The sequence below is a fragment of the Lycium ferocissimum genome, chromosome 6 (genome assembly GCF_029784015.1).
Source record: "Lycium ferocissimum isolate CSIRO_LF1 chromosome 6, AGI_CSIRO_Lferr_CH_V1, whole genome shotgun sequence".
Classification (NCBI taxonomy): Eukaryota; Viridiplantae; Streptophyta; class Magnoliopsida; order Solanales; family Solanaceae; genus Lycium; species Lycium ferocissimum.
Window position 1 is genome coordinate 12,885,041 of NC_081347.1, and position 19,609 is coordinate 12,904,649.

General features: G+C 39.9%; 1 protein-coding gene across 1 annotated transcript; it reads right to left on the bottom strand.

The window, feature by feature from the left end:
- Positions 1 to 14,331: 14,331 nt before the first annotated feature.
- On the bottom strand, positions 14,332 to 14,946 carry LOC132061122 (uncharacterized). The gene has a single exon (XM_059453988.1). The coding sequence runs from the start codon at positions 14,944 to 14,946 to the stop codon at positions 14,332 to 14,334; it is 615 nt and encodes a 204-aa protein (XP_059309971.1).
- Between the last annotated feature and the right edge of the window lie 4,663 nt (positions 14,947 to 19,609).

The window sequence follows — 19,609 nt, forward strand, 5'->3', positions numbered from 1 at the left end:
GAGCTCAATTAACAGCAAAGAAAAATACAAAATGATTTGCTAATGGCAAGAATCTAATTGGACCAAAACTTTAACGAAAGGCTACATGAGCTATTTCCAATAGTATAGGGGTAAAATTTGTACAAATTAATCCGACTTTTAAAATAGTCATATTATCTTTTCAAAAATAATCTCAAATCCCACTTTGTGGGATTTCACCGGGTATGTTGTTGTTGTTGTATTTTTTCAAAGCTAATACTCTTACTTAACAGAGACAGAAATTATATATGCAGCCAAGAAGATTATCTTCCTTTAATTACAAACCACAAGAATATTTAAGGCTTAAACTTTATTTTGTATGTAATAATCATACTACTTGCAACAAACGGGACCCGCTAGACAATCTAACTTTTAAATGGAGGAAAGATTTGAAGTAATTGCGCAAATCCAGATGGATTAATAAGGAATAAACTAGAGATTGAACATTTGGTTTGTATAGTGCCATTCAAACCTTACCATTCCTTTATTTTTCTTTGAATTTCTGGTGGAGTTTTTCTTTTCATTGTGTATATGTTGAACTACTAAGGTACTTTCTACTGATTGAACCATTGATGTCGAAATGAAATGTAAATGAATAATGAATTGAGCACGTATGCTGAATAAGTTATATTTTGATATAATAGGAAAGATCCAATAAAAACTTCTACGTAAACAAACATAATTGTTTTCCGGTGAAATCGGATTTGACCAAAAAATCGACTAGAGATTTGTTTTTATTGGGTTGAAAGACAAGTGCGCCGCATCCAATTCTGAGAACTCTTTAGCGAGACCGATTTGGAGTGATGGAGAGCACGGATGTAAAAGAATACTGAATAATAATGCAGTACAAATAAGAGCTAAAAGTAATGGATTTCCGCGTATATTCCTTAGAGAAAACAATAAAGTTACAACTAATGATAGGAAGGAGATTCTCCTTTGCTTCCATCCTAAGATTCCTTATATAAGCTAAGCAGAGATTTTTCTAACCCTAAAGTTCGGGGATGTGACATGACTGTAGCCCCATGTGTGTCTCTGCTATGACACACTGATTGAGGTTGATGGACATGACCGAGTTGGTGAAAGTGGAAGCCAGATGTGTAGATACCCTAGACTTTCTGAGCTTCCGGTTGTGAGGACTAGCCTGGATACGCATTTTGCCCGAATACAGATTGTCCCCCACTTTCCGGCTTCTCCATAACTGTGAGACCGGGAAGTGGAAGAGTCTGCCTTTTTCAAATTTCAAGTGGGAAACTAGCAAAACGTCGCCACCCCCTCATGATTAGACGTGTTGTCAGCAAGGCTTTTAATGCACTTGTTCATTCATTCGGCAACACCGTTCCAGAGGTTACATTTGACGGTTACAGCATCAGGCGTGCAGCTTCGTAAGTCGAGACTAATGATCACTTTTCCCTCTATTTATGCTGTATTTGCACCCATTAGGATCTTTCACAATCATCCCAAAAATACTCCTGTTTTCAAAAAGTTCTTCATATCCGTCGAACTTCTCTTCCTTTTTCTCTCTTACTTTCCTTAGCATTAACAAAAAAAAAAAAAAGCCATGTCATCATCTTCGTCTTCTTCCCAAAATCAAGCCCTTGTTCCTTTAGAGGAGCCGTTGGATAGGGATTTTGACGCCTTTTCCGACTGTGGGACTGACTCCTCCTCCTCCGCCGATAACTAGGAGATTGATTTGGATCGACTACTACAAACATTGTTCCTTCCATTCTTAACTTCTCGAACGACTTTCATTCAAGCAAGCAACTGAGATCGGTTTTAGGGATACATTCCCTGATATCTGAGACTTCTCTTTGTCAGGTTCGCCTTGATTGCCAATGGGGTCCTGAGGTGGAAATTTCTTTGGCCCCAGAGAATGCCAGTATTGCTAATCATGCACCCAGGCATGTCAATGGTTTATACCTATCCTTTCACCATAGGCTATACTTTGCCTGTCCACGAAGTGATCGAGGCGTTCTGTCACGTTATAAAGTATGTCTTACTCGGGTGGCTCCCCAAATCTGGAGGATAGTGCAATGTATCTAATTCCAGACAGACCAGGCCGAACTTCCCTTTAACCTGAATCACTTAATTCATCTGTACTCCCCTCGCCTATTCCGGGAAGGGATGTTACACTTGGCCTCCCGAGGCTCTCGGGGCGTTATCAACAGCACCGAGGACGATCACGACCGGGGTTGGCATGATCGATTTGTAATGGTATGTACAAATCTTCTACATTATGCAACTGCTGCACCTTTTCCTGAATAGTGGTACCTGCCCGTAAGTATCCTTTCTCTGTATTATTTTGTCTTCTTTCTTATCCTATATAGATAGGTGTCGCCTCTAACCCCTTGTTTTGCTCTTCTCAGTGGTCTCGATTGAACAAGATTTCATGCCCGACCTCTTCGGCTATGTGATGGCCATCCTGCGACACATCCCCCCCCCCCCCCCCCCCCAAAGTTGAGAGGACTTAGAGGAGTATTTCTGCCGACAGCTGGAGATGTAATAATCATGGTAAGTCAGGAAAAAATTCCTTAATTCTCTTTCGCCCCCTTTTTCCCTTCTTACCCCTCAACAAAACTTCTTTACAAGTCTTTCTGTTCGTGGATCATCGTCTCGAAGAGTCCTTTTTTGAAAGGAAGCCCGGACTAATATCGTATTGGCTGCGGCCGCTACCTCGAGCTCCCGCAAACGGAGATCCTCGGATGATGCCGGCGCTTCTGCCTCAAGGGGAATAGGTTCCCGAGTTAAAACTCATCGCAGGCTTGTCCAGCACTGGCAGGAGGCCATGCAGTTTTGGGCTCATCTTAGTCGATTACTACTATACCGGGCTGCTGACAAGAATTCGGCTAATATCACCAAAGACTTTGTTGTTTTGAAGACCTAGGCGGATACTTTCCTGGAGGTTCTCGAAGGCCGCATTACAAATATTTTCTCAGCCCTGACAGAAGCCAAGGTAGACGTAACTGCTGCCGAGATAGCCCTGGAAGACCTCTGTGATGAGACCCCCTCTGCCTCAGATACCTCTGATGATTCTTCAGGTGGTGAATGTGCCTCTCATTCTACTTAATTTGTGACGAAGCTTTTGCGGGCTTGTGTACCCTTTCAGGATGCTATGTCCTGTGTACTGCTTTTATATTTTACTTGTTGGATATTCGGGCTGGTGCGCCTTTTGAATGCTTGGTGCTTGAGTCATTGGGCTCTTTTTTTTTCTTTTTTCTTTTTAATGCTTCCGTAATGAATGATGCTTACGTGCTTACTATCATTTTTTATGTTCATTTTTACGATTTGACATACGTTTTGCTTGCAACAATCGTGATTAATAGTAATTTTGTTGCCTTTTGTTTTTAACACTTAACCGTCAGGGCGTGACCGCTATGCCCGTCTACCGAAACTATGTTCATATATGGGTATTGGTGATTAAGTTAGGAACTAATGTCCGATGCACACTTCTTTTATTCTAGCATTTTGTGTTTGAGGTCGTCATTCTTAACTCAATCTGGGCATGTCACTTCCGGCAACACTTTTTGCGATTAGGAATTACTCATCCGATTCGCGGTAAAGGGGGGGCCTCGATTTTGGTGCTGATGAGGAAAATGTCTGAACCTTATTTAATGGCACAAAGGTTCATGGAACCTGCATGCTCAGAGGCTCTACGACCGTGTCGTGTGTTCGAAGTGGTTTTATGAGGCCGTGGGGCCTCCGAGTTTGGTTATGCCCCGAACTTTTTAAGCTCATGAAGTATCTTGTTGAGAATAGTTGGAAAATAAGTTCAGATTCTTATTTCATTCTTCAGTTCAGGACAAGCTGATCATCTTATTCGTAGATGAGCTTTTTACAGAATCTTAATGAGGGCATAAAGAAAGACAGTCAGGGCATTTCTGCCACTTGCCATCAGTCCAGTCCTTCCGTCTTTCGAGAAAGTTTGTGCTCTAATGGCCTTGTCGATTTACAGATGTTCTGTGACTTTTCAAAGACTTTGGCACCAACCAAATTGTGACATGACTTTGAGTGGTTGCCTCGTTAAAAATCTTGCAGGTAAAACCCAATTGGGATAAAACCCTGATCTAGGAAAAGAGTGCAATGCGGGGTTCAGCACCGTGTGCAACAGATGGACTTCAGAGTCCGACCCTGCTTCGCCGCCCGCCTCAGTTGAAGAACCTAAGTTAGCCAGGGCATTTTTCTCTGCATTCATCTCTCATAAGGTCTGGATGGCCCTCCACGGTCAGACACAAGACAACTCACGTTGTACCCCCCCTTCCCTCGTCTTCGGGAATCTGATTGATGACCAACTGAGAATCACTTTTTGGGTCCATGCTTTCAGTGTTGAGTCCTTGCGAGCTCTATCCCTGCATTCGTGGCCTCATACTCAGCCTTTCTCCTCGTGCCTCAACACAGTACTTACCGTGGCCTCTGAAGCTGCAAAATAGATTAACACGGGTTTGCCTGACCTCGACCTGATGAGCAACGACGGTTTTGAGAGGTATTCCTTTGGGTCCCTTAAGGCCTGCTGATAGTTTGGTGTCTCTGTGAAGTCCTTTTTTTTCAAAACGCTGACGAACTTCTGTTACTATTTAGACGACCTCGTCATGAATCTCCCTAGGAAGGCTACTTGCCTGGCCAATTGTTTCACCCTCCTAGCGCCAACAGGGATATCTGGTAACTCTTAGATGACCCAGATTGTTACGGTTCGCTTTTACGCGGGTTAAGGCATAAAAGTAAGCCGAGTTTGTTGGTGCTCTAAATTGGATATTTTAGTGTTTAGAGTCGCCACCTAATTTATTCAAAAGGAAAATTAGGAAAATCGGGTTAAGAGTTTTTCAGACCGAGAAAAAATCTTAGTTGGACCAGAGATCGAGGTAAGGGTTCTGGTGATCCCCCAGGGAAGGTTTTAACCACCCTGGTATTAAGGATCCATAGAATACGGTTGACCTACAAGCTTCACTGTAAGGTTTATTTATTTGCTTATGTGTTTGAGATTTTTCACAAAACTTAGAGTTTTTAGCATCATATAAGTGCGCTGCGCAAAAAGTCCTCTTATAAATAAGGGGTTTTTGGTTTGGAAAATCCACGCAAGTGTTCAACTCACTTCGTTTTCGGACTAGGTGTTACACCTTGAAAATTTCCCCTTAAGCGCACAAAGTTGAATAGACTAATGAGGGGTACGATGTATACGAGGTTTGGAAAAGTAAGAAATAGTACGTGATGACTCTAATTAAGATTTCCAAAGACATTAGACGTAAGGAAAGAAAGTTGTTAAGAGAAGCGAGTCATATGTTGAGTATCGGATAAGAATTTCAAGTATTAAGTCGATGATGTCTTAATGGCCCTTTGAGAAAGAGTTATAATGTCCCTTAGAATGATATTGAAGTGTTGAACAAGTGTTAAGAAGGTTCCATAAGAATCGGAGATCAAACGAGGCGACGAAACAAAACTCGGAAAATCAGACATACGGCCGGACATACTGGCCGTATAAAATATACTGGACGTATGTTCAGCCGTAGATCCAGCCCAGCAAGGTATAACTCACTGGACCAGATATACGGTCCAACATACGGTCAGTAGATTTTATACGGACCGTATGTTGGTCCGTATATTCCCATCGGGGGTGAATTGCATTTTTATATAAGGGACTTTCTTCCATTTCATTTTCATTTCCCCTTCATTCCTCCACAACGCAAGAAGCCTCTAGAGTGTTCCAAACATTTCATCCATGAGAAAACCATAGAAATCTAAGATCAACAAGAAATCAAGAGAATCAAGTGAAGGAAACCCATTAAAAGTCATCCAAGGAGAGATGAACTGGTGGTTTTGGCGCTAAGGGTGAATCACCACTCCAAGCTTGTTCCTCTATTGTTTAAGGTAAGTTTCATGACCCTTACATGCTATTTGAAGTATTTTTAAGTTGAGATTCATGGATTGTAGAAGAGCACCACAAATGGGTCATTAAATGGATGAATATTGTCATTAGTGATTAGTAGTGAATTGAATCATGGAAATGAATATGTTGATGATATAAATGTGTTATAAATGACCTATAGAACATGAAATGAGTATTGGATATGAAAGAATGAGACGATGGATTTTTAGTCATAATTATGGGAAATTGAGGTGAATTATGAAATGCGAATCGTATGAATGAATGACGATTGTTGTTAGCGATATTGTGATGATTATTATGAATGATGGAAGTTGATATGAAATATGGCGGAAAGTAGTTGCTGCCCAAATTTCTATAGCTTTAATAAGTGCGCTCTCATGATTGTCTAACTAATGCTGATACGAATTTCTTCAAGGTAAAGACGCGAGCATTTAAAAAGAACGAGCAAGTAACCGAATAGTAAACGACAAAGGTACGTAAGGCTCAACCTTTCTTTCTAAGGCATGATCCTATGGTATGAACCCTCCCATCTTCCTATGATTTCTCTATATATATGTATGTGGCGAAGTAAAGAGCTTACATGAGAGGAAATGGGGTGTATGACATGAATGTGATGATGAGCCAAGTCTAGAGATCCTAAAGTTACGATGTAAGATTTCTATAAAGTTAATGGCCTTCATATGACTCCTTGCTATCAATCCTTGTTGATAAACCAATCTTGTGATGATTAGTCTCTTTCCTTCCAAAGCATGACTTTTCTTCTCCACGAATCTTCCAAAACTCCGAAGAACTAAGGGCCTACGTTCGTAAATAGTCATACGAGAGAGAGATAAGAGATATACATTAGCGGCACGATAGTATTTTTTTGACTATAGGGGCTATACATGTATAAGATAAGAAAGAGAGAGGTAAGGCTCGGGCACAATAATTGACGATGATGAGTTAAATCTAAAGAATCCTAGAGTAAGAAATGACGCCATGAAGTAAATGATTCTAAGTAAGATTCCATTGTTTTTTTCTTTGAACACTCACCTTAAAATTCTAGTCCCTTCAAGGTGAGATATGATGATCCGATTGCTCCATAACGTAATCGGGGTTTTACGTCACCCCGACATGACTATAGACTTATGAGTTCCCATATATGATATGATGATATATGCATGTATATGTGTATGTAATGACACTAAATCGTGATAGAGTCATGATATGTTTATAAGACATTAATACTTGCAAATCTATGACATGTATGTTGATGCTAGCCTACAATGTACCTATAAAATATATGGTGGCGAGTATATGGTATATATCTATATGTATAAATAAGGCATAGTATGTATGATTGAGATTATGATATTGTCGTGCGACCACAAATCACCGAGCAAAGGGCGGATGTTGATATAATCCACCGTATGACATGATCACGGTGGGCGGCACACGATGGGTACCCGGACGTGAACTAATGATGGAAATGTATGTATGACATGGTAATGCATGTATGATATTATGATGCTTATACCATATGATAGCTTATGTGGATATGCTATATGTAATAAATGTATCCAAATTCAAGGTTATGTCCTCGTCCCGTGCCACTAGGACTTCCTACTATGTTTATTTCATTCATGCCTTACATACTAAGACAATAGGACTTCCTTTTCTTTTCGATCCGTGTTCACGCCCACGGGTAGACAGGAGACGGTGCGGGATTCATAGGGACTATATATATAGAAAGTGCTATTTTGAGATGTTATTTTATCTATATGTTTTGGGCATGACGGGGCCTCGTCCCGTCATGTTCGTGTGTTCTAGTAGGCTCGTAGATACGTATGTGTGGGTAGTATGGTTCCATAGTCTTCATGTATATGTAAGCATATGTATATATATTATTTTAGCGACCTAAAGGGCCTATGTTTATATAAGTAAATATGTTTTAAATGAAAGTTGTTTTCCATGATTATAATTGACAAGCAATATGAATAAAGCGTGACAAGCAATAGAACGGGTGGTGCTCGGTGGTCAGCCTCGGGTACCAGTCGCGGCCTTAGCCGGGTCGTGACACTAGGACACACCCGGAGTCACCCCCGAGTAGAGTCACTACTATTCTAGTCCTAGCAATATGAGTTTAGTACTTGCAGGTTTTATATATATATATATATATATATAGAAAGTCCATTTTTTATTAAGTTCCAATCTCACAGTCAATCAATTCAACATTCCATAGTCTAACAAATCTCAATCTGGTCCCAATAGTTTCTCGGCCCAATTACTTAATCAAAAGTCATAAATCCAGTCCAATGTTCAAAAATGGTTTCTGTTTCAAGTCATCATAGTGGGCCTGTCTCCCAAATTCATTTGATATAAACAAGGGTCTAATTCCAGTCCACAAAATCTTTTAGTCCAATTCTTTAGGCCCAATATTCAAGTGTTCAATTTCCTCCCCCCCCCCCACCCCCCCCCCCCCAAAAAAAAAACCAGTTTTGTCAAAAAGTCCCATAATGCATTGTGTTTCTGGTCCAAAACATCATTTTTTATGCCGAACTTTTTAAAGAGCTTCCAGATCCAAATAACTTTGCCAAGTTTTTATCAAAGAGGTCATTTTCGTTGTGATCTTAAGCAAACATGCATTTTCCTGTTTATTAAAAAGAAAACCATGTAATTCATATCCCAAAAACAACATCCTTGTAATTTTATTTATTGAAATCGGTTGGGTTTTTCAAATCCATTAAAAGAGCCATTTAATCATTCTTTAAAACAACCAAGGTTAAAAGAGGAGTTTTGTACCATTTTTATCTTTGTAACCTATTTTACTAGGTGATATCCTATTTCTAATCATTCAAGTTTTCAATAATAATAGGTTTAATTTTTACAGAACCATACATATGAATCAAATAAAAGAAGGAAGAAGAATTAATTTACTAATGGGCTACCAACCCCATTAGTGCTATTTTTACCCATAGCTGGGCCTTCGAGTCATTTTTACCCATGACTGGGCCTTCAAAAATATTAGCTTCCCTTATATAATCAAGCATAGCCTCGAACAGATTTAGAATTGGGCCTCGACCTGTATGAAGAAAGGAGGACTCAGAAATGCAAAGAGGATTTCACATAGAAAAAGGGATAAGGATTAATATCATGAATACATATCTAATCATACAATCAAAGTTTAAAATGAGATAAACAACAAGCTAACTAATCATATGCTTAAGTTTGAATTAAGGGCAAGGGATTTATACATATGTATTCTTTTGATATACCCAAAATATACACTTTTAGGGATATTAAAATGGTTAGCACTAGAAAGCTTTTACCCTCGTGTTCCCGATGTTGCACAAGTTCCAAGGGGATTCTAGGAGCCCTAGACATGGCTAACACCGGTGAGGGTTCAAGCTTAATCTTTGTTGGCCACTTGAACCTCCCTATTAGTGTATCTTTATGAATATACTTCAAAAATATACAGGTATACAACCTCAACTGCCTTTTAAACACTTATATATACTCAGAATACTCCAACTAGTCAACTATATAACAATCAATGAACATTGCAAAACTAAACACAAAAATGTGCTAAGGCAAGAATCAGCATAGCAGTAGCAATAACAAAGGTCTCATAGATTGTAAACAACTATTGAATCATGTAATCCCATACATGAGCATAAAGCAGTAGACAGGTAACACAACAAATATGCCCTTTAACCATACCCAGTAGCCAGCAACAATATACTCAGATTTAGCTAAAAGGGGAGGGCTTGAAATAGATCATTTTCATGGTTAAGAAAAAAAAAATAGTTCATGCAGGACTGTTACTAGTTTTAACTAACAAAATGTTCTGATAGCTTCAATATTCTAGCACCGTCCCACATTAATCAACTCAGAGTCCTTTTTTTAAAAAAAATTAATTAATTTTAAGCTTCCCTGACCACCCCAATACAACAAAACACTTTGGCATATTGACCCTCTAATATTTAGGTATAGAAAGACAACAACAGTTTAACATGTTAGACCTTCCCTGTTTAACTTCTAACCTTTACATCAAACTCCAAACAATCAGTTATCCTTAGTGAATGTCTAACATTAACCTTTTGAGGTCCTGCTCTCTGCCTAATTAGTTAACCAAGATAATGTATGATCCTAAGCTTTGAAACCATTCAGTTCTAGTGATTAAGTCTCATATTTTATTAATTACTGATATCACAAGCAAGATCTAGGTTATAGGAGATGAGGTATAGAAATCATATATTTACACAGGCCATATCAGCTTGCTTAGGCAGCCTATTTTCCTGACTAGTTTAACACTTAACCAAGTCATATTAATCACTTTGAATTTTACCATCATTATGAACCATCAAGCATCCAACCCTATGGTTTAATATATCTTGTCTATCTTAAGAATTAAGCTCAACATCAAAACCACATAGCACAGCTTGAGCTAAAACAGGCAACTTAATAAACCAAATACAAGCCCAAAATCAAGTAAACTCAACTAATCACAAGCAAGACATCATACAGTAATGTTGGACTATAGGGTGACCTGATGCAGAACAAACAACAATACGTAGTAGTGTTGGATCAAGGTCTAAGCTACTCCAATCTTAACACTACTATACCAAAGAAAAACCAAAACAAGCAGGAAATATAAGATAGCATAACTTTAGATAGACTTTAAACAGATTGGCTATAATGACACTAAACTATACTACATATGACATTAAAATAGACACACTTAATCTGAATATCAATAATGACTTCAATCACAAATTCACTAAGCAAAAGACTGCATAATTAAACTAAGCTATACTAAGCATACATAAACACCAAACATGAATATGAACTAAACTACACTAACACTAAACTACCAATATCAAGCACATAACAGCAAAATAAAATACAAAAAATTAAAAAAAGGAAAGGATGAAAGATTACCTTTTTCGAGCGCAGCCTTTGATCGAGAATTGGACTTGGAAAACTCAGTTGTTCCCCCAATAGGCTCAACAACAACAACAACAACAACAAAAAAAAAACAGATATTAAACTTTTAAAATTTAAACTTACTCGAACTCTTAAAGTTTTAAAGCAAAGATGCCCAAAAAACTTAAGTATTTCGAGTATATGGGTGAATATTGTGTATTCTGCTCCAGGTATCTTTGACAATGAAGGTTGAGGCCCTTTAAATAGGAAGCCCCAAATCCCTAAAACCCTAGATGACCCGACGTGGGACAAATCTTTAAAATTGATATTTCTTCCTCACATCCTCATATTGTAGGGATGAGATTGAATGTAAATAAGTAATCAAGGGTTTCAATACTTTTGGTTCTTCAAGAACCAATGAAAATCCCTCATTCAAATTCACAGAACAACAAAAACAATTAAAGAATTTCAGTCCATGGACTTTGCAATGTAGAAGAAAGAGAAAAGAGTTGACCTTACCATTATTTGAGGTCGAGCTTGGCTTTGTTTGGAAGGGAAGCATTAAAAGATTACCATTAATGGCCATACCAGGCCTGTAAGGATCAAAAGAGCACTGAAATCATGCAAAAATCCCCATTGATGACGCGTTAGCGAGATGGAACCAATGATGGCGTTTGCTAGGGTTTTTCCCAAAGCAGTTGATAGGAAAGGGGAGGGGTAAAGGTCAAATGGAAAGGCGGATGGGGTTATACCCCTTTTTAGTTTTAATAATTTGGGCCGGGTCGGTCCTTTTGGGCCGGACCTGGTCCATTAAAAAAAAACATTTAAAGGGCCATCTTGTGTATACACTTATATACATGTGATATATGCGTATATCACGTGTATATTTGTGTATATGCGTACATACGTACTTTAATAAATTAACACGATTAAGACCCGACTAATTACTTTAATCCCTTAATTATGAGTAGACAATGGTTAATTAGATAAACAAGGTCTCAATTTTGCGAATATGCCCTTTAAATGGATTGGTTTTAAGACTAGGCTATCAATTACAGCCTTTAGCCAATTTAAAGTGACAAATTTGCGTAAATAGCCTTAATTGATTAACCAATTATGTCCTATAATCAATAAAGGCAAAAATTGCAAAACTGGACTCATTTATGGGGAGAATTTTCCAATTGGGCCATAATTGGGCTATTAATTGATTATTTCAATTATAGCCATCAAATGAGCAAATTCTCAAAGTTAATCATAATTAAATACTCAATTAATTATGATAGATTCTAATAACTGGCTAAATGGGGATCGAGGAGTGAAACGATTAATTTATTTAATTCAAATTCCCTGAATTTTAAATAGAGTAAAATACTTGCAATTTGTCAATTTGGTCAATTTAAAAAATTAAATAAATAATTGTTGCCTATTAATTTAAAAATGATTTATATTATTTATAGAAATTATCTTACCAAAATAAAATGGTAAATAAATTTTACAAAAATCATCTTGGCTTCCAGAAAATAGATATTTTGCTCTGTTTGAACTTGGGAACTCTGAGTAATTAAACTAAATTTCGGGAGGTCAAAAATTAGGTGTCAGCAACTGCTCCTTCGGTGTTCGGGGATAGCAAGACCATCCCTGAGCAACGAATTTTGACTAACCCTAATTTTTGACAGACCCGACTCATTCTTCCTCCCTCTTTATGCAATTTTCAAATACATGGACGGACCCTGGTTTCTGGGTTTCCTATATATCTCAGGATATATGAGAATTCAGGCCACTTATATTTCGACTCAATTATAACTTCTGAATGCAATTTTAAGCAAATTCTCGGGTTTCCAAGTTATCAAACTGGGAACTCTGGTGTAATTGGTAGAAGTGTGACTGACCCTCTGGTATTGAGTTCGCCTATATATCCCTAGTTTTGGGAATCAATTCACTTGTAGTTCGACTCGATAGGTGAAAAAGAATGTCCCCTATGCGGGAATGCCTTCGTGTGTACCGGTGTGTGTCCGACTGGTAGCGGAATAAACTAAAAAGCGACAATATTGCGGTTATCTGACCGGATTTACATCGTCTACCAATCTGCTTTCATCTGCTGAGTAACGTTGATTTTTGGATGACGAATACTGCGGTCATCTGACCGGATTTACATCATCTCACCTTTTGAGCGGATAATGCGGTCTCATGACCGGTTTTACATCGCTTTGCTGTCTTGTTATATCGCATAATTGATATGCATGGCCTTTTCGGTAATTGAAATAAAATGCTCTCTTGGCATGTCTTCATGAATAGCCTTCTTGGCGATTGAAGTAAATGGCCTTTTGGTCGGATGTGCTGTATCGTTTTACTATGACCCTTTTGGCAAGGCATTTGCCAATGTGGCAAGTTCCAAGCATTCTGCAGCAATTGTAGCTCAATATTTTGCCCTATTGGTGTTCAAAATCTTTCATATTACTTATGGCTAGATATTCAACCCTTCTGGCATTCAAAACCTTATAGCCCTCGTGGCTGGATACTTAACCCTCATGGTATTCTGATTTTCTTATCCTTTGTGGCTTTATCTTTCATAGCCCTCATGGCTGGACATATACTCCAAAAGTCAGATCTCAACAGCAGTCTGGACCTTCTTTAGCGAAACGTTTCCTGCACATGAAGCAAGGTTAGAGAAAGAATCATCTTCCGATGTCCTGGGAACCTGCATCAGAAATGGGTTAGTTTTCTCCTATTTCAAGTTGATCCGTATTGCCGGGGCTTTCGGATCTTCGGCTTCTGGACCCGAAACCCCTTTAGCTCCGGTATTTCGAAAGATAAACTTATTTTCATTATGCAGAAAAATCATTTTTGTAATGCTATCATAAGGGGATCTATTTTGTGGAAAAATAAACGCATTTTTAATTGTCATGGCATGTGTTTTGAATGAGGGAGATCCTTTTTTCCGTGACTGGGGTTTTTGCTTCCTTACGCGAAATTTTTGAGACCTTTTCTCAAAAATTCTGCTTCAGTTTAAATTTCGATCTATCAATTCTTATGCCGAATCTTCCAGGAAATTTTGAGGTCTCCTCAAAATTTTTGCCCCAGTTTAGAGTCCTGGGATAGCTAAATTTTTTGTAGTGGCTTGACGGCGCAAATATTTCTCTCAAAAATTCTGCCCTAGTCGCGTGTGCATCAGTCCTTGCTCCTTTGTGAAGTCTTATCTCTAAGGCTTCCTAGGGGTTTTCTTGGGTTTTTATTTTGATGCAATCGAGCTCAAAGAGTGCTTACGTATCCTGTCGCAGTAGGAATTCAGGTCGAATGTAGTTCAGAAATAAAATAATGGATTTTTGGTTTTTACTAATAAAGCGACCGGGTCCCAAATGGACTGCCTCCCACAGTGGGGAAATCAGGTCATCGCGTAGTTCATAATGCAAAAGATGTTTTGTTTAGACTATCTATTACGAAATGGTTAGAAGCAAAAGGAAATAACTAATACAAGCAAAATTGAATAACGATTACAAGCAAAGAGTGCTATTACAAACTGAGAAGCTCCTTCGTCATGCATAGTAGCGCTTGATTGCATCTGAGTTGATCGGCTTCGGCCACTCTCGACCGTCCATTTTTGCCAATACTACCACTCCTCCGGAGAGTACTTTGCGGATTATGTAAGGCCCTTGCCGATTGGGAGCAAACTTCCCTTTATATTCCTCTTGATGTGAAAAAATTCTTTTGAGCACCAGTTGCCCGATCTGAAGGAGTCTAGTCCTGACTCGCTTGTTGAATACTCTTGCCATTCTTTGCCGGTACAACATCCCGTGGCATACTGCAACCATCCTTTTCTCATCGATTAAGGCCAATTGCTCATATCGAGCTCGAACCCATTCAACATTGTCTAATTCTGCCAATTGCTCATATCGAGCTCGAACCCATTCAGCATCGTCTAATTCTTCTTGCTGAATGATTCTCAGGGAAGGTATCTTAACTTCAGCGGGTATGATTGCTTCGGTTCCATAGACTAACAGGTATGGCGTTGCTCTTGTTGAAGTCCTGGCCGTAGTACGATACCCCAATAGGGCATAGGGCAACTGCTCGTGCCAACCCTTATGATTATCAGTCATCTTCCTCAATATCCTTCTCATATTCTTATTGGCTGCTTCTAAGGCTCCGTTCATTTGTGGGCGGTAAGCTGTCGAGTTTTGATGAGTGACCTTGAATTACTCACAGATATCCTTCATCAGGTGGCTATTCAGATTTGCTCCGTTGTCTATTATGATGGACTCGAGCACACCAAATCTGCATATGATATGGTTTCGCACAAAGTCCGCCACCACTTTCTTTGTTACCGATTTGTGAGATGTTGCTTCCACCCACTTGGTGAAAGAGTCAATGGCAACCAAGATGAACCGGTGGCCATTTGAGGCTGCGGGTTCAATGGGTCTAATAACGTCCATGCCCCAAGTGACGAAAGACCATGGTGATCTCATAGCGTTAAGCTCACTTGGAAGGACCTTGATCAGATCACCGTGGATCTGGCATTGATGGTACCTTTGCACATATTTCCAGCAGTCACTCTCCATAGTCATCCAATAATATCCTGCTCATAGAATCTTCTTTGCTAGTACAAATCTATTCATATGGGGTCCACATGTTCCCGCATGTACTTCTTCTAGAAGCTTAGTGGCTTCACAGGCATCTACACATCTAAGCGGACCTAAATCCAGCTTCTGTTTGTATAGCACTTCTTTATTTAGGATGAAACTTTTTGCCATTATTCGGATGGTCTTCTTTTGTCAATTTGTAATGCCTTCAGGGTGTTCCCGTCCTTCCAGATACATTTTATGTCGCTGTACCATGGCTTGCCATCTGGCTCAGCTTTCACATGGCAACAGTAGGCATGATTTTCTTTCAGACTTATCCTTAGTGGGATGATGTGACTGCTTTCAGGGTGCTGGATCATTGACGCTATCGTGGCTAGTGCATCAGCAAATTATTACGGGCACCAGCGTATGTCAAAACTCGATCTTTACGAACTTCTTGCACAATCTGCGTGCCGTAGTTCACATATGGTAAGATCTTTTCATCCTTAGTGGCCCATTCGCCTTGTACTTGGTGAATCAGCAAGTCCGAATCTCCAATGACAATTTATTCATTGATGTCCATATTTAATGCCATTTTGAGACCTAGGATGCAGGCTTCGTATTTAGCCATATTGTTGGTACAACAAAATTTGAGCTTGGCTGCCATGGGGTAGTGTTGCCCATTTTCTGATATCAGAACCTCTCCGATTCCAAAACCTTTGTAATTCACTGCTCCGTCAAAGAACAATTTCCAGCCAGTATAGGATTCTGTTGCTCGTTCTTCTTTAGCCAACACCCCTTCGTTTGGGAAATGGGTACGAAGTGGTTCAAGCTCTTCATCCACCAGGCTTGCGGCTAGGAAGTCAGCCAAGGCCTATCCTTTGACGGCTTTCTGAGCTATGTATACAATGTTGAATTCACTCAATAGCATCTGCCATTTGGCCAACTTTTCGATGGGCATGGGCTGACGGAATATGTATCTCAAAGGATCCATCTTGGATATGAGGTGGGTGCTATATGAAGACAAATAATGCCTCAATTTCTGAGCTATCCACTAGCGTGTATTTGGCCTCGCAAGCTGTGAACTTTTGCTTAGATAATAAATGGCACGCTCCTTTTTCCCTTGTTCATCGTGTTGTCCTAACACACACCCGAATGCCTTTTCAGCAATTGACAAGTACAACAGCAAAGGGCTGTGCCTTGGTGGTACCAGGATTGACGGGTTGGACAAGTATCTCTTGATATTGTCTAATCCTCTTGGAATTCCTTCATCTATTTTGTAGGAGCGTCCTTTTTCAAAAGCTTGAGTATAGGCTCCGCAATGATGGTGGATTGAGCTATGAACCGCCCGATATAATTTAGCCTTCTCAGGAAACTCATGACTTCTTTCTTAGTTTGGAGAGGAGGGAACTCTTGGATTGCTTTGATATTTGTTGGGTCTAGCTCTATGCCCCTCCGGCTGACTATGAATCCCAATAACTTTCCAGCTGGTACTCTGAACGCACATTTGGCCGGGTTCAATTTCAAATTAAACTTTCGGAGTCTGTCAAAGAATTTCCTCAAGTGTGTGGTATACTCCGAACTTTCTCTTGACTTGATAATGACATCTTCCACATAGACTTCAATCTCTCTATGGATTATGTCATGGAAAATGGTAGTCATTGCCATTATGTATGTTGCGATGCGTTCTTGAGGCCGAAGGGCATTACCCTGTAGTGGTACACTCCACATGGGGTGATAAAAGCTGTCTTCTCGGCATCCTCTCTATCTATTAAGATCTGGTGGTAGCCAGCGAAACAATTTACAATCGATTATAACTCGTGCTTGGCACAATTGTCTATGAGTATATGGATGTTCGAGAGTGGAAAATTATCCTTTGGGCTAGTCTTGTTAAGATCTCGGTAATCCAAGAAGATTCTTATCTTGCCATCTTTTTTGGGCACCGGGGTTATATTGGCTATCCATGTGGGGTAGGATGTCACTTCCACCACTCTGGACTCAATCTGTTTCTCCACCTAGTCTTTGATTCGAATACTAAGATCCGGTTTGAATTGTCGGGTTTTCTGTTTTACTAGAGCAAAACCCTCGTTGATGGGTAGCCTGTGAGACACTACGCTGGTACTTAGCCCTGGTATGTCGGCATATGACCATGCGAATACATCCACATACTCTCTCAGCAGACTTATCAATTCTTCTTTGAGAGGGGTATCTAGGTGTGCTCTTATCCTTATTTCTTTGACATCCTCTTCATCACCTAGATTTATGGCTTCTATTTCGTCCAAGTTCAGCTTCTGCTCATTCTCTAGTTATTCTACTTCCTCTGTGAGATCCTCGGGTAGCATTATGGTCTCATCATATTCCTCATATTCTTCTTCATCTACGCTGTCCGACTCATTCGTTTCGCAACATGTCATGACATTTAAGGTTGCTTTATTATTTTTATTACTGAAAAGAAATTCAAGGCGAAATATGTTAGTATAAAACATGCATGCAATAAATAAAACAGTTTTAATAAACCTAGTCTTTTATTAATTTAAAAATACTTAGGAGTACAAACTGTGGTCCTGGCTTAGGTCAAGCCATTTTCATTTTTTGAAAACATTACGAGGTTTGTAAGTGACAAAGAGGGTGAGTAACCGGACCTCGACCGATTCTCTCTATTTTCAAAAAATAAATTCATCTTTCTCTCACCGAAGTGCTAATAGCGCGGGCAGAGAGGTCCGGTTGGACAGGTCTTCTTTCCTGAATTCTTGCCTCTCGATGCCGGGCCGTTTCAGCACATTCTTCTAGAATCACGGAGCAATCTTCCTCTTGGAATAGCATCCTTATCCCTTCTTCAATGTCAGCATCCTCAGGCATAGGCATTTTGCGGGGGAATGACTAATACAGCTTTGGAATGGGTTTGCAAAGATCTGCAACCTCTTGTTTCTTCTTGGTAGGCATCTCTTTCTCTGTTAGGATGTAACCAATCCCAAAGCAAAAATCATCTTGAAGGATAGGAATGGGCTTAATGATGCCCTGCAGATTCTTCCCTAAACCTTTTCCGGGTTCAAATCCGTTGAGAATCATGGTAGAAGCAATCATTTTATAAACCGTTGGCATGGGAGTTTCCATGGAGTCTATCTTGTGGGCTACTCCTACTAACTCCACGACATGGAAATCTGTTCCTCTAGGGGTGGCTTCAATGACAAGTACAGAATTGTCTGGATAATTGTGCATGCTGGCTTCTCCGTGGATCACCAGTTCTTCCCCTTCCAAGATGAATTTTACAAATTGATGGAGCGAGGATAGTACCGCCTTTGCCGTATGAATCCATGGTCTTCCCAGAAGCAAATTGTAATTGGCGGGTATTTCCATGACTTGAAATTCAGTGGTGAACTCGGCAGGTCCTATTTGAATATCTAAATCAACTACTCCGGTGGCATCGCAACGTCCTCCGTCAAACGCTCTTATGTTAGTGTGGCTTTGACGAACCTTTCCCAGGTCATACCCTAGCTGAGTCAGGGTAGATTCGGGGAAAATATTGAGTCCTGCCCCATTGTCAATTAATACCCGGGTTACCACTTTGTTACGACACCTGATAGTGATGAGCAACACTTTGTTGTGATTTATGCCTTTCTTGGGCAACTCTTTTTCTGTGAAAGCAATTTGATGTTCCTCCATAACATGGGCAACCATTTCGGCCAAGTTTTCACTGTTTGTTCCAGCTGGGACATGAGCTTCCTCCAACACCTTCATTAGAGTTAGGCGGTGTTGGGGTGAACTTTGCAGCAATGCTAGCACTGATATTTGGGCCGGCATCTTCTTTAAATGCTCAATAATGGAGTATTCCTTCGGCTGCATTCGATGCCAAAAGTCTTTGGCTTCACCTTCAATGATAGTCCTTTTCTGATTACCCTCCCTTCGGGGTACCCCTTGGGCTAGGTCTTTAGGAGTATAACATCTCCCTGATCTTGTAATACCATGTGGGCAACAACTTGGACTACAAACTCTTTTGGAGGTGGCGTTGGAGTCACCTGAGCAATGTGTGCTGCCACTGGTGCAGGGATCAATACCTTGAATTGCGAGCGTTTGCGCAGTGGACAATGATCTTCGTGCGTTCAAGTTCTTTCCCGGGTGGATTGTGGGCCTTCCCGCGACCAGTCCTCTTCTCTCTTAATCATGTGAATCACATTATTGCCATGGTTCGGCAAAGGATTGGTGTTCACATTTGGAGGGGCCGTTTGGAGCATAATTTCTTTCCTGTCAATCAGATCCT